Source organism: Macaca thibetana, chromosome 3, assembly GCF_024542745.1.
Source record: "Macaca thibetana thibetana isolate TM-01 chromosome 3, ASM2454274v1, whole genome shotgun sequence".
Taxonomy (NCBI): domain Eukaryota; kingdom Metazoa; phylum Chordata; class Mammalia; order Primates; family Cercopithecidae; genus Macaca; species Macaca thibetana.
The window spans coordinates 1,037,006-1,050,179 of NC_065580.1; the positions used below are offsets into that span (position 1 = coordinate 1,037,006).

Sequence of the window (13,174 nt, forward strand, 5' to 3'; positions counted from 1 at the left end):
TTCCTGCTCCCTGACAATAAAACGTCTCGTTCTGTCTTATCTGCTTCCCCCACAGATGGAGTGTTTGGAAGGTGCCAGAAGGTTCCGGCAATGGACTTTTACCGCTACGAGGTGTCGCCCGTGGCCCTGCAGCGCCTGCGCGTGGCTTTGCAGAAACTCTCCGGCACAGGTAGGGCGGGCGTGGGCCGAGGCTCGGGGGCTGCCGCACTGAGCGCCCGCACGGCCTTTGCTTCTCCTCCTGGGGGGTGAGGAGCTGGGACGGACCGAATCCGCGAGTGCGGTGGTGGAAGGGGCAGATGGCAGCCGGGCGCTGGGCTCACGGGTGCTTCCTGCTGGGATCGTCCGCTCCCGGGTTTGGAGGAACCCAGGCCTGCTGCCTCCTGTGTCCGAGGGAGGAGATGCCTGGAGGCTGCAGTGGCCATAGCTGGTCCCGGTGCACGGTAGGCGGGCGTCGGCTGCTTACCTGGGCCTGGCTGGGTCTGGTGCAGGTGTGGCTGGGCCTGGAGAGAGTCAGCCTCTGCCTGTCACCGTTGTTGTGAGATTTTTGTTGTCGGTGGTCCCTGCAGGGGTGATGAGAACATAATTTTAAAAATTATGATAATTTAAAAATTATATATGGCAACATGGTAAGACCCCGGAATTACCAGAGCACTGGCCCCTGCTGCCCTTCTTTGGCTGTGAAGTGAGGTCTCTTGGTCAGAAGCAGTGCTATGTGGACACCATAGTGATGGATAAGGCGTTCTGAGTCCACGGATGGTAATTCTGGCAGGAACACTGTGCCTAGGGAAGGGAAATCCACATCTGGAGTAAGCTCTAGTCCAGCAAGGACTATTCCCCACCCCTTCCTCAGGGGAAGCTGCAGGTGGAACCACCTGCCCCCGGCGGCTGGCTGATCACCTCAGGAAATGGTGTCATGTTGGGGACTCAGGGCTGGTCTTTGTGGTGGCCGACTGGGGACTCAGGGGTGGCCACAGCAGGGCTGGCCTTGGTGAGTGGGAGCCCAGGCATCACCTCCACCCCTGCCACCGCCTCCACCCCTGCCTCCGCCTCCACCCCTGCCACCACCTCCACCCCTGCCACCTCCACCCCTGCCAATGCCTCCACCCCTGCCTCCGTCTCTACCCCTGCCTCTGCCTCCACCCCTGCCACCGCCTCCACCCCTGCCACCTCCACCCCTGCCACCGCCTCCACCCCTGCCTCCGCCTCCACCCCTGCCACCTCCTCCACCCCTGCCACCTCCACCCCTGCCAATGCCTCCACCCCTGCCTCCGTCTCTACCCCTGCCTCTGCCTCCACCCCTGCCACCGCCTCCACCCCTGCCACCGCCTCCACCCCTGCCACCTCCACCCCTGCCACCGCCTCCACCCCTGCCTCCGCCTCCACCCCTGCCTCCGCCTCCACCCCTGCCACCGCCTCCACCCCTGCCACCTCCACCCCTGCCAATGCCTCCACCCCTGCCTCCGTCTCTACCCCTGCCTCCGTCTCTACCCCTGCCTCTGCCTCCACCCCTGCCACTGCAGCCATTTGTTCATGGGCCTGCTGGGCTCTGGCGGGGTGGCTGGGGAAAGAGGTGGACTGGTGTCCACAGAACAGGTCACCCCAATCCACTTGGTTATTAAAACTCTCCTCTGGCCAGGCGCGGTGGCTTACGCCTGTAATCCCAGCACTTTGGGAGGCTGAGACGGGCGGATCACGAGGTCAGGAGATCGAGACCATCCTGGCTAACACGGTGAAACCCCGTCTCTACTGAAAACACAAAAAATGAGCCGGGCGTGGTGGCGGCACCTGTAGTCCCAGCTATTTGGGAGGCTGAGGCAGGAGAATGCCGTGAACCCGGGAGGCGGAGCTTGCAGTGAGCAGAGATAGCGCCACTGCACTCCAGCCTGGGTGACAGAGCGAGACTCCGTCTCAAAAAAAAAAACAAAAAACAAAAAACAAACTCCTCTGCTGAAGTCACTCTTTGGAGAATATTCACACGGGACATACATATCTTAGCACTTCCTGCCACTTCATAGATGTCTATCTTGTATGTCTCTTCCCCAGTTGCCCTTGTCAACAATGTTTCCAGTAATATTGTCTCTGAGAACCTGGCCATCTAGCCAAACCATTGGCCACAGCCCATTAATTGATAAATAATCACACATCTGGCCATTTCTCCTTCCAGGCAGAATCACCAGCCAGGTGCGCTGCTTGAGGTTCTGCTCAGCAGGAGGGTTTCCGTTCACCTCTGTCCTTCAGGGGGGTCCCAGGTTCACCTCTGTCCTTCAGGGGTCCCAGCAGGGGCAATGCATAGTGCTGCACGTGTCTGCTTTTGGGTGGCGCCTGCATGTTACACAGAACCACCCACAAACAAAGCCCAAGTCACCTGAGTCTTGGTGACTTTGTGGGGAACTCTCCACAAAGCCAAACTGCCGGTTGAGAGGGAGAAGCGCGTGTGGTGGTGCGGTCCAGGGCGCTGGGCCACTCCCTGGTGCACGTTCCAGGCCACACTGGACTCCTGAGCCCTCTCCCGTGGGAGCCTCCAGGGCGGCTTGGGCCCAGCTCCTGCTCCGTCTATGCCACTGTCATTTGGCAGTGGGCTGCTGTGTGCAGCCCAGCGCCAGGCTTGGCTGGGCAAGTAGATACGGGTATCAGTGTAGATGATACAGACGGAACGCTGCTCGCGCAGGGACAAACATGGAGTGAGTCACATTGAAGGACGGTTGTGTGACTATTCCACTGTGTCATTTTCTGGGTTTGCTTATCTTGTGAGCCTTACTCTGTGTTTCAACCTTCACTGTATCGTCTTGAGAAGGGGGAAAAGCCTTATTTAAAGAGCGAGCGGATGAGCTTTTGCCAGGCCCATGGCTGGGCGTGCGAGTGGAGGCCAGGGGTCTTCCAATGAGAATGGGCCTGATTCTTTCAGAACCTCCCTGAGCCTAATTTTGACCCGGCTCTAGGTATGTATGTAGCTATCACCATGTGCTGGCAGCTGACCCCCAGAAGGTCTTCAGGCTGGCACCGAGCATCATCACGTTTCCGTGCTATCCTGTGCGGAGATGTGGCAGGGGCAGTGTGCCGGAGTTCACCTGAGCTGTCTTCTCGTGGGAGCTGGTGCTGTGAGCACTCTGGGGCCCTGCCTGGGTGGGCGTCCCGGAATGAAACGAAACCAGAGAATGCACAAGGTGCTCAGCCTGACAAACTAGAAAAAAACAAGAAATTTAAGGTGAGTTTCAAAAGGAGAGATAGAGAAATATCTAGTGGCCCCGAATTCCCCAACAGAGATGAGTTTTCTTACCTATGATTTTAAAGCAATAGCTTTTTCTAGTTTGTCTCATATATCCATGACTTTAAATTACATGTCAACAATCTAACCAAATAATGGTAAAAGGTAACTCCTAAGGAAAACCATCTCAGAGAAAATTAATATTGTGTCGAGTGTCAGGCTGTGTCCACATTCCTGGCACCTATTCTTGAGGATAAGAGCATCTTTATGGAGACGGAGTCCCAGGCAGCCCCGCGTGGGGATGGAGGGACAGCCCCAGGCAGCCGCATGTGAGGACGGGGACACAGATAGCCTTGTGTAGAGACAGAGGTCCCAGGCAGCCCTGTGTAGAGACAGAGGTCCCAGGCAGCCCTGTGTAGAGACAGAGGTCCCAGGCAGCCCTGCATCTCTGGTCTTGCTCAGGCCCTGGCTGAGCATCTTCCCATGTATATCAGAACTGCCCATGGCCTGGACAGCTGGAGCCCCCTGCCCAGCTCCATCCCCAGGGGCTATGTGTCCTGGGCTGTTGGACTCTCTAGACAGTGAAAAGTCATCTTCTGCATTGTGAGGACACAGAATTGCTGACACCTTCTCAGCTGGTTCTGACACAGCTGTGGAGTGTGTCCCGGGCTGGGCATTTCCAGCAACTCCAGGGATGACCCTGTGGCAGGAGGCCCCTTTGGTTGCCGGAGCCACTGGTGTGCTTGCTCCTGCACCTAGTCCAGGATGCATGCTTCTGGAAGGTGGGTGTGCTGTGAAGGCACACACACCTGCACACACATTCACATGCTCACTTGTAGACACCCACACATGCACACACACCTGCACACACATTAATGTGCTCACGTGTAGACGCACACAGGCACACACCTGCACATGCACTCACATAGACACCCACACACATACACACACCTGCAGATGTGTAGACACCCACATACCTGCACACTCACCTGCACACACACATGCTCATAAGTAGACATGCACACACACACCTGCACACTTATTCACATGCTCACATGTAGACACCCCCACACATGCACACACCTGAAGGAAAGAATCTCAAATCCTGGTGTCTTCCTGAGTTTTGTCAGCCTCACATGGGGATAGTGTTTGGGTAGGGACGTTTTGCGTGTGGGTGTCTACATGTGAGCATGTGAGTGCCTGTGCAGGTGTGTGTGCGTGTGTATGGGTGTCTACACATGAGCATGTGTGTTGGCGCATTTTTCAGGATTCTGGAGATGATTCTGTCTTGGTAACTGCACTTGAAACAGAGTTGGTCCTAAGCTTCTGCCTGTCGTCTTCATCCAGGCACTGCTTGCAGGTGCCGTCGTCAGATTCATTGATGGACAGCTGCTTGCGTGGACTTCAGAGCCTTCCGCATGAAGAAGGAGGGTAAATGGGAGTTAATTTCACAACCCTCTTCCTCCACGTAGATGTGTACATCACAGAACAAAATACGTTCACTGTGTTTTTACCATTCTGGTCTACTACAGGCAGCATTATTTCATGGGCAGACATACTGCTTTCTCATGTATGATTTTTTAAAAAATATATATTTTGCTTCTGACAAGCCATTGAAATTCAGTGTTTAAATATCACTCGTTGGCATGCAATTTGCTGTCATGAAAATGACTATGGATTAATTTTCTGGCGAGAATCTTCTGACTTATTGAGCTGCGTGTCAGAAGCAAAAAGCAAAAAAAAAAAAAAAAACAAAAAAAAACACCCAAATGTGTACATAAAACGGTGTTATCATTTCCTTAAAAGAGAAGGCAAAGAAATCCCCAAACAATATGGACTGGAACACAGAAATCCAAGGCTGGCCGCATGGGTCCTGGCCGGGATGGCGTCTGGGGGAGCTGCTGCTGGGAACGTGGCCATGCTTGCCGGCACAGATCAGGGGAGCCAGGCTCTGCCTCCTTCTTGCCCACTGTCATTGCCTGTGCCTCCTTGTGCTCGCCTGTCTTGTTTTAACTCCCACCCTGGGCCCTTGGAGCTTGGAGGCTTTCCTTCTTGCTGAGAGGAGCTGAGATCCACCCACCACCCGACCTCCAGGCAGATGTGTGGTGTGAGGTTGGGGAGGGAGAACGTCTGGCTCACATCTGATGAGCACAGGTGGGTGTGTTTGAGTCGCACATGGTGCTCACCCTCAGTGGGATTTGCATCTGTCTGGCTCAGGGGTCACCCTCAGTGGGATTTGCATTCTGTCCAGCTCAGGGCTCACCCTCTGTGGGACTCGTGCTCTGTCCAGCTCAGGGCTCACCCTCTGTGGGACTCACGCTCTCTCCAGCTCAGGGTTCACCCTCTGTGGGACTCGTGCTCTGTCCAGCTCAGGGCTTACCCTCCGTGGGATTTGTGCTCTGTCCAACTCAGGGCTCACCCTCTGTGGGACTCGCGCTCTGTCCAGCTCAGGGCTCACTCTCCGTGGGATTTGCGCTCTGTCTGACTCAGGCTGTGCAGGGCAATGGAGGAGCAGCCCCAGGCAGGCCCAGTGGCTCCTTCCACCCAGCTCCCAGCTCCGGCCGGCCATTTGTGAGGCCCTCTGCCACCGAGGGACTCTCTTTCATTTTGTCATTCACAAGCTCTACCTTCCACAGGAGCCCAGAGCATGAACGCATTCGGCCATGGTCCTCACCACTCTGTGAGGAGCATGGCCTCTTCTCCACTGTCCGATAGTGCATTCCTCCTTTCCCATGGCCTTTCTGTCTGCATCCTCCCAGCATTCTGTTCATGATGGCCCAGCTGTTCTCTAAGAGACATGGCTCTGTCTTCCTTCTGATCTCAACACAAGCACTTTTAAAAATTCATCCACGGTGAAGGAGGCTTGTTCCAGCACACATCTCAAGACTCTTTCAGCCTCCCTACATTTCCCAGACCCAAAGCTGCTTCTGCGTTTTTAGGAATTTGTCACAGCACTGCCCCTACTTCCCGGTGCCAGTTTTTCTCCTTTTCAAGCTGCTGTCACAAAAATTATATGGCGTGTGCGGCTGAAACAGCAAACATGGATTTCTCACAGCTCTGGAGGCTCCTGCAGGTTTGGTGTCTGGTGGGGGCATCTTCCCCCTGTGTCCTCGTGTGGCAGATGGGGCAAGGGAGCTCTGGGATCTCTTTCATTTGGATATGAATCCCACCTGTGTGGGTGCCTTCTTCGTGACCTAATTACCCCCAAAGGCTTCTCCTCCTAATGCCGTCACACTGGGCATCAGAATTCCAGCACGTATGTTTGGGGAGGACGTCCACATTCAGTCTGCATCGTAGCACGTGAATCCTGTGAGCATCGTGTATCTCATTGGTTAGTTTTTATATTTGAACCAATCTTATATTCCTGGGATAAGTCTTACTTGACCATGCTGTATAATTCTTTTTATGTGTTTCTGGATTCAGTATCTTAGGGTTTTGTTGAGAATTTTTATGTCCGTATTTATAAAGGATATTTCTTAATCTTTTGATATCTTTGGTTTTGGTATTATAGTAATACATAACTTGTCCAATGCATTAGTCAGGGTTCTCTAGAAAGGCCGAACTAATAGGATAGATGTGTCTATAAAGGGGAGTTTTTTGAGGAGGTGAAGTCCCACAATAGGCCCTCAGGAGCAAGAAAGCCAGTCTGAGTCCTAAAGCTGAAGAACCTGGAGTCTGAGGTTCGAAGGCAGGAAGCATCCCACAGGGGAGAAGGATGTAGGCCGGAAGACTAAACCACTTTGATGGTCTTCTGCCTGCTTTTACGCTGGCCATGCTGGAAGCTGATTAGATGGTGCCCACCAGATTGAGGGTGGGTTTGCCTCTCCCAGTTCACTGACTCAAATGGGAATGTCCTTTGACAGCACCCTCACAGACACACCCAGGATCAATACTTTGCATCCTTCAGTCCAGTCAAGTTCACATCAAATTATCTCCTTTGACAGCACCCTCACAGACACACCCAGGATCAATACTTTACATCCTTCAATCCAATTCTCTCTCTTTTTTTTTTGGAAGACTGTGAAAGAATGGTGTTAATTCTTCCTTAAACATTTGAAGTGAAATTACTGAAAATGGAAGCTATCTGACCATGGGCTTTTCTTTATGAGGTTTTAAATTACTCATTCAATTTCCTTAATTGTTATAGGCATATTCAAATTTTCTATTTCTTCTTGAGTCAGTTTCAGTAGTTCATGTCTTCATAGGAATTTGTCAGTTTCACCTAGATTATCTAATTTGTTGGCATATGATTACTTATAGTTTTTCTGTATGCTCCTTACAATTTTTATGTCTGTAAGGTCAGTAATAATGTCCTTTCATTCCTGATTATTTTTTGAGTTGCTTTCTTAGTGTTTGCTCAGAAGATTAATATTTAATTTTATTAACACCAAGTTAATATTAATTTATTAATTCAAATTAACATTAAGATCTTTATAATAATCTAGTTTAATTAACACCAACTTAATTTTCAAACACTCTCTATCATTTTCTTCTCTTTCCCTTCTTTGTACTGTTACTGTCACGAAAATTACATCTTTATAGATTGTATGTTTATCAACATGAATTTATAATTACTGCTTTATACAGGTTTTTTTAAAGAAAATTAGGAGAAAATAAATGTTACATACCCAAATATTTATTCTGTCTTTCATATTTGCTAAATAATGACGTTTACTGGTGCTGTTTATTTCTTCATTTGGATGCAACTCACTGTCTAATGTCCTTTCATTTTTGCCTAAAGTACTCCATTTAGAACTTCTAGGGAAGGGTTGTTAGCAAAAATTCTCTTTGTTTTTTGTTTGGGAATGTATTGATTTCTCCTTGACTTTTGAAGGATAGATTTTCTGAGTATAGAATTCTTGGTTGATAGTCTTTTTTCCTTAAGGACTTTGAATATTTCATTCCACTGCCTGTTGGCCTTCATAGTCTCAGATGAGAAATTAGTTGTTAATGTGATTGGGGATCATTGCCTGTTTTCTGTTGCTTATCACAGAACATCTGAAACTGGGTAATTTATAAAGAAAAGGAATTATTTCTTACAGGTATCCAGGCTGAGAAGTTCAAAGTTGGGGGCAGCATCAGGTGAGGGTCTCCTTGCTGTTGGGGACTCTCTGCAGAGTCCTGAGGTGGCACAGGGTATCATGTGATGGGGAGGCTGAGCGTGCTAGTGTGCCAGCTCACGTCTCTCTTCCTCTTCCTAGAAAGTCACCAGGCCCCCTCTTGTGATAACCCATTGATTCATTAATTCCTGAGTGGATTAATGCATTCATGAGGGCAGAGTCCTCATGACCCAGTTACCTCCTCCCTCCTGATACTGCCAAATCGGGGATTAAACTTCGAACATGAGTTTTGGAGGGGACAAATATTTAGTCCATAACATGTGTGACGAGTTGCTTCTCACTGCTTTCAATAGATGTACTTTTATCTGGGTTTTGAAAGTCTGATTTTGATGTGTCTAGTTGTGGCTCTCTTAGAGTTTATTCTACTTGGAGTTCATTGAGTGTCTTTGATGTGGAGATTCATGTTGTCCATCTAGTTTTGGGAATTTTGGGTCATTGGTTCTTCAAATATTCTTTCTGCCTCATTCTTTCTCTCCTACATCTGGGACTGCCTTTACATGTATCTTAGTACATTGGATGGTCTCACAGGTTTCTAATTTTTTATTATTATTTTTTCTTTCTGTTCCTCAGACTGGATAATTTCAGTTGACCCATCCTGAAGTTTGCCAGTTCTTTCTTCTGCTGCTAAGATCTGCTGTTGAGCTCCTGTACTTAATTTTTCAATTATTTTTGAAATATAATTTCTCTGTCTTTATTCATATTCTCTATGTGATGGGACACTATTTTCCTACTTTTATTTAGTTCTTTAGACATTGTTCTTATAGTTTTTGGAGCACATTAAAAATAGCTCATTTAGTCTGGGCACAGTGGCTCATGCCTATTATCCCAGCACTTTGGGAGGCCAAGGTGGGTGGATCACTTGAGGTCAGGAGTTCAAGACCAGTCTGCCCAACATGGTGAAACTCCATCTCTACTAAAAATACAAAAATTAGCTGGGCATGGTGGTGCATGCCTGTAATCCCAGCTACTTGGGAGGCTGAGGCAGGGGAATCAATTGAACTTGGGAGGCAGAGGTTGCAGTAGGCTGGGATCACGCCACTGCACTCCAGCCTGGGTGACAGAGCAAGACTCTGTCTCCAAAAAAAAAAAAAAAAGGTCATTTAAAGTCTTTGTCTTGTAAGTCCTTTGGCTTCCTCAAGAACAGCTTCTGTTGTTTTCCTGTGGAAGAGGCACATTTGCATGTTTCTTTGAATGCCTCAAAAATTTTTAGGAAAACTTGATATTTTAAATAATATAGTGTGGCAACTCTGAAAACCAGAACTTCCCTCTCCTTAGGTGGTGGTGGTGTTGCTGCTGCTGTTTGTTGTTGTTGTTTGCTTAGTGACTATTCTCATCGAATTCTGTAAAGTGTGTGTTTTTTCATCATGTGTGGCCACCAAGTCTCTGCTCAGTTTGGTTCGTGGTCAGACGATGACCAGACAGATTGCCTTAAATGCCTAGAAACAAGCCTTAGTCTGGCTGGGTGCAGTGGCTCACGCCTGTAATCCCAGCACTTTGGGAGGCCGAGGCGGGAGGATCACGAGGTCAGGAGATCGAGACCATCCTGGCTAACACGGTGAAACCCCGTCTCTACTAAAAAATACAAAAAACTAGCCGGGCGAGGTGGTGGCACCTGTAGTCCCAGCTACTCGGGAGGCTGAGGCAGGAGAATGGCGTGAACCCAGGAGGCGGAGCTTGCAGTGAGCTGAGATCCGGCCACAGCAATCCAGCCTGGGCGACAAAGCAAGACTCTGTCTCCAAAAAAAAAAAAAAAAAAAAAAAAAAAAAAAAAAGAAACAAGCCTCAGTCTCTGCTGAGGGTTCAGTGTGAGCGTGGGGCACACTTGCCGCCATGGGGCACACCTGCAGCGGTCAGGCAGGCAGTTCACAGCTCTGTGGCAGCCTTCACTTCTTGCTGGCCCAGAGCCTCTGCATCAGCCAGAGGTGAGAGCTTAGAGCCTCGTGTCTTTCCTGAGTGTGCACAGCCTGGGCAGGCACACAGCCCTCCATCCATATTCCAAGCAAGGATCATGTTGGAGCTTTGCAAAGCCCGTGTGCATATCTCATTTTCCAGCTTTTCCTTCAAGTTACTGGTTAGCCTATTGTTTGTCCCAACCATTATCCTCTACCTCAGGCAGCTGGTAAGTAAAACATTGTCTCTAAATGTTTTCAGCAAATGCCCCGCCCAGGGAAAAGACTTTTCACATATGTGAACTTTGAGTGAGTTGGATGAAATAAAGACAGCCTTTCCGGTGGGTCCTCCCGGGAACAACCAGACAGGTCAAGTAGTGACAATTCTCTGGGAATGGGGTTTGGAAGGCACTCTAACCCCACCCTGTGCTTCTGGTGGCTTCCAGGCTGTTGGTTTTTACTGCCATTGTGGGCTGCTCATTTTCTAGCCTGTGGCAGAGCTGAGGAGAGGGAACTGGAAATAGGGTGAGTTAAGACGCCAGGAAGTTCGCTGTTCTTGCTGAGATTCAGCCATTTATTACTTTTCTTTCTTTTTTTTTTTTTTGAGTAAATTGCTCTGATTCCTGCCAGCCTTTAGTGAATTTCCAGAGTTCTATAAAAGTTGATTCTGATATTTTTGGGTGGTTTTCTCATTGCTTTTATGAAGGAGAGAATGTTTCAGGTTCTTTGCCGTTTTCGCTGATGTCTACAGCTGCTTCCTAAGGCTGCTTTTCTCTGGTCCTCTCCTCAGCGTTCATCTGGACATTGCCTTGGGATTTCTCTGGTCGTCTCCTCAGCGTTCATCTGGACATTGCCTTGGGATCACTAGCTGGGGACAGCTTCACTTCGCTTTGGTTTAAGTGTGATCTTGGTTTGCTGATTTCCTCATCTAGTTGCTCAGTCTGTTTTATGTGGAATTGGGAAATACACAGAAACAGTGCTGCCATGGCCACATCCATCTTTTTTTCTCTTTCTCTCTCCACCTCCCTCCCCCACTCTCTCCCTTCTTCCCTCTCTCCCTCTATTTTTAGCTCTGTGTTTTGTCTAATATAAAATGAATCCCGATTTTTTTCTGTTGCCCTTTCCTTGTTAAAAATATCTGCTGGGTTCCTCTGCACTGAAGGAAAGAAGCCACTCTTGGCTTCAGAATATAAACCAAAAATAAAATTCTAAGTCCCCCAACCAGCTGAATGGACCCCTCCTCTCGGCCAAGGGCATTCTAAAGTAAACCTGAAACACTGGTTCAGGCCATGATGGGAAGGGGTGTTTGGACACACCTTATTCTACCCTTCTCCCTTGGTGTCCAGGCATGGCTGACCAGCGTTAACATTGAAACAGAGGCGGAAGACTGACAGAGGAGACTCTTTGCAGCCGTAAGGTACCAACATGGCAGATTGCAGGCCCTGAAAAAAATGGACTTATTTTACCCCAAAATATATTTCTGCGATATATTTAAATGGCTTGCAAACCTGTCTCTCCTGGGAAATGTCTACATCTGTAGAGAATCCCTTTTCCTTTCCAGGTCTTTTCCCTGATCCAAGAGGGAATTAACTAAGAGTCTGGCACCTTCTCAAGTCTGATGAACATTGACCATCTATTCTCTCTGAAGGCTCCACCATGGAGGCCTCATCTGCATGATAAAAACCTTGGTCTCCACAGCCCCTTATCTTAACCCAGACACTCCTTTCTACGGATTCCAGGTTCTTAGATAAACTCAACCAATTGCCATTCAGAAATCTTTGAATTCACCTATGCCCTGAAGACCCTGCTTAGTGTTGTCTGGTCTTTCTGGACCCAGCCTGTGTACATCTTGGTGTGTTGATGGATGTCTTATGCCTCCATAGCATGGATACATGCAAGCTGAAGGCCATCCACCTTGCGCACATGATCTCGGGCTCTCCTGGGGCTGTGGCCTAGGCCATTGGTCACTCACATTTGGCTCAGAATACATCTCTTCAAATAGTTTACAGAGTTTGACCCTCTTCATCAACAAGACCAGTAGTTGTCAGCCCGGACGTTATATTAAAATAACTTGGGAGCCTCGGAAACCATGACGTCTGGGGCCTCACCCTTCAAAGATTCTAAATCGATTCATCTCATATGGGGCCTGCCGTCAGCATCTCCTAAAAATTCTCCAGGTGATTTCAGTGTCTTCATATTTATTTTTTTCCATGAATAAAATGGGACTAACACTCTCTGAAGCTTGTTTTATATACCAACGATATGAATGGCTTTCTTCTTATTCCTGTCTTAAAATTTTTATCTGGCTGTTTTAAGGTACACATTGCAAGCTTAATGACATTTTAGTCCTGTATGGTAAATTAGTATAATATATTTTGTTAGAATTTTCATAGAATAATGGAGAAGGGGATACTGGATATAGTATAGGGCAGTAAAATTTTAAAAGTAGTTTTAACTTAGAGTTCTACTGGTGCTTTCCTTTTGCTGTAGGGAAGTTAGATGTCTTTATGTAGCAGATTGAAGAGACGGAAGCACAGAGGGATTACAGGGTGCTCCTGGGGTCCTTTGGCTGGTGTGGGGTGGAGAGCGAAATTCCAAACTCCTGGCAGCAGAGTGTGGAGCAGTGATTTGTAAAATTTCGATCTCAGGACCACATCCTATATTGAAAATTATTGAAGCCTCCAAAGAATTTTTTTTTTTTTTTGGTGGGTTAGTGCTGTCTACATTTGTTGCCTTAGAAATTAAAACTGGCAACACTTTGAAAAAGCTCTTTATTAATTCACTTAAAAATAAATAATCAAATTATTTCATTATAAACATAGTAGCTATATTTTCCAAAACATAAAAAAGTGCTAAGTGGGGCATTTTTGTTACACATTTTTACATTTTGTTTCACTCTTTTGCAAAACTCATTGTTTCATTTAATAGAAAACACCTGGGTTCTCATCTCTGCTCCCACT

At 48.2% G+C, this 13,174-nt stretch overlaps 2 protein-coding genes across 2 annotated transcripts in view; one reads left to right on the top strand and one right to left on the bottom strand.

Moving 5' to 3' along the window:
* The window catches only part of DYNC2I1 (dynein 2 intermediate chain 1), an 850,736-nt gene that overhangs the window by 628,307 nt on the left and 209,255 nt on the right, over window positions 1–13,174 (bottom strand).
* Window positions 1–13,174, top strand: part of PTPRN2 (protein tyrosine phosphatase receptor type N2) — a 1,007,974-nt gene that overhangs the window by 259,059 nt on the left and 735,741 nt on the right. The window contains exon 3 of the mRNA XM_050785710.1: window positions 56–169. Coding sequence (XP_050641667.1) covers window positions 56–169 — 114 coding nt within the window. The remainder of the gene's footprint in view (window positions 1–55; window positions 170–13,174) is intronic.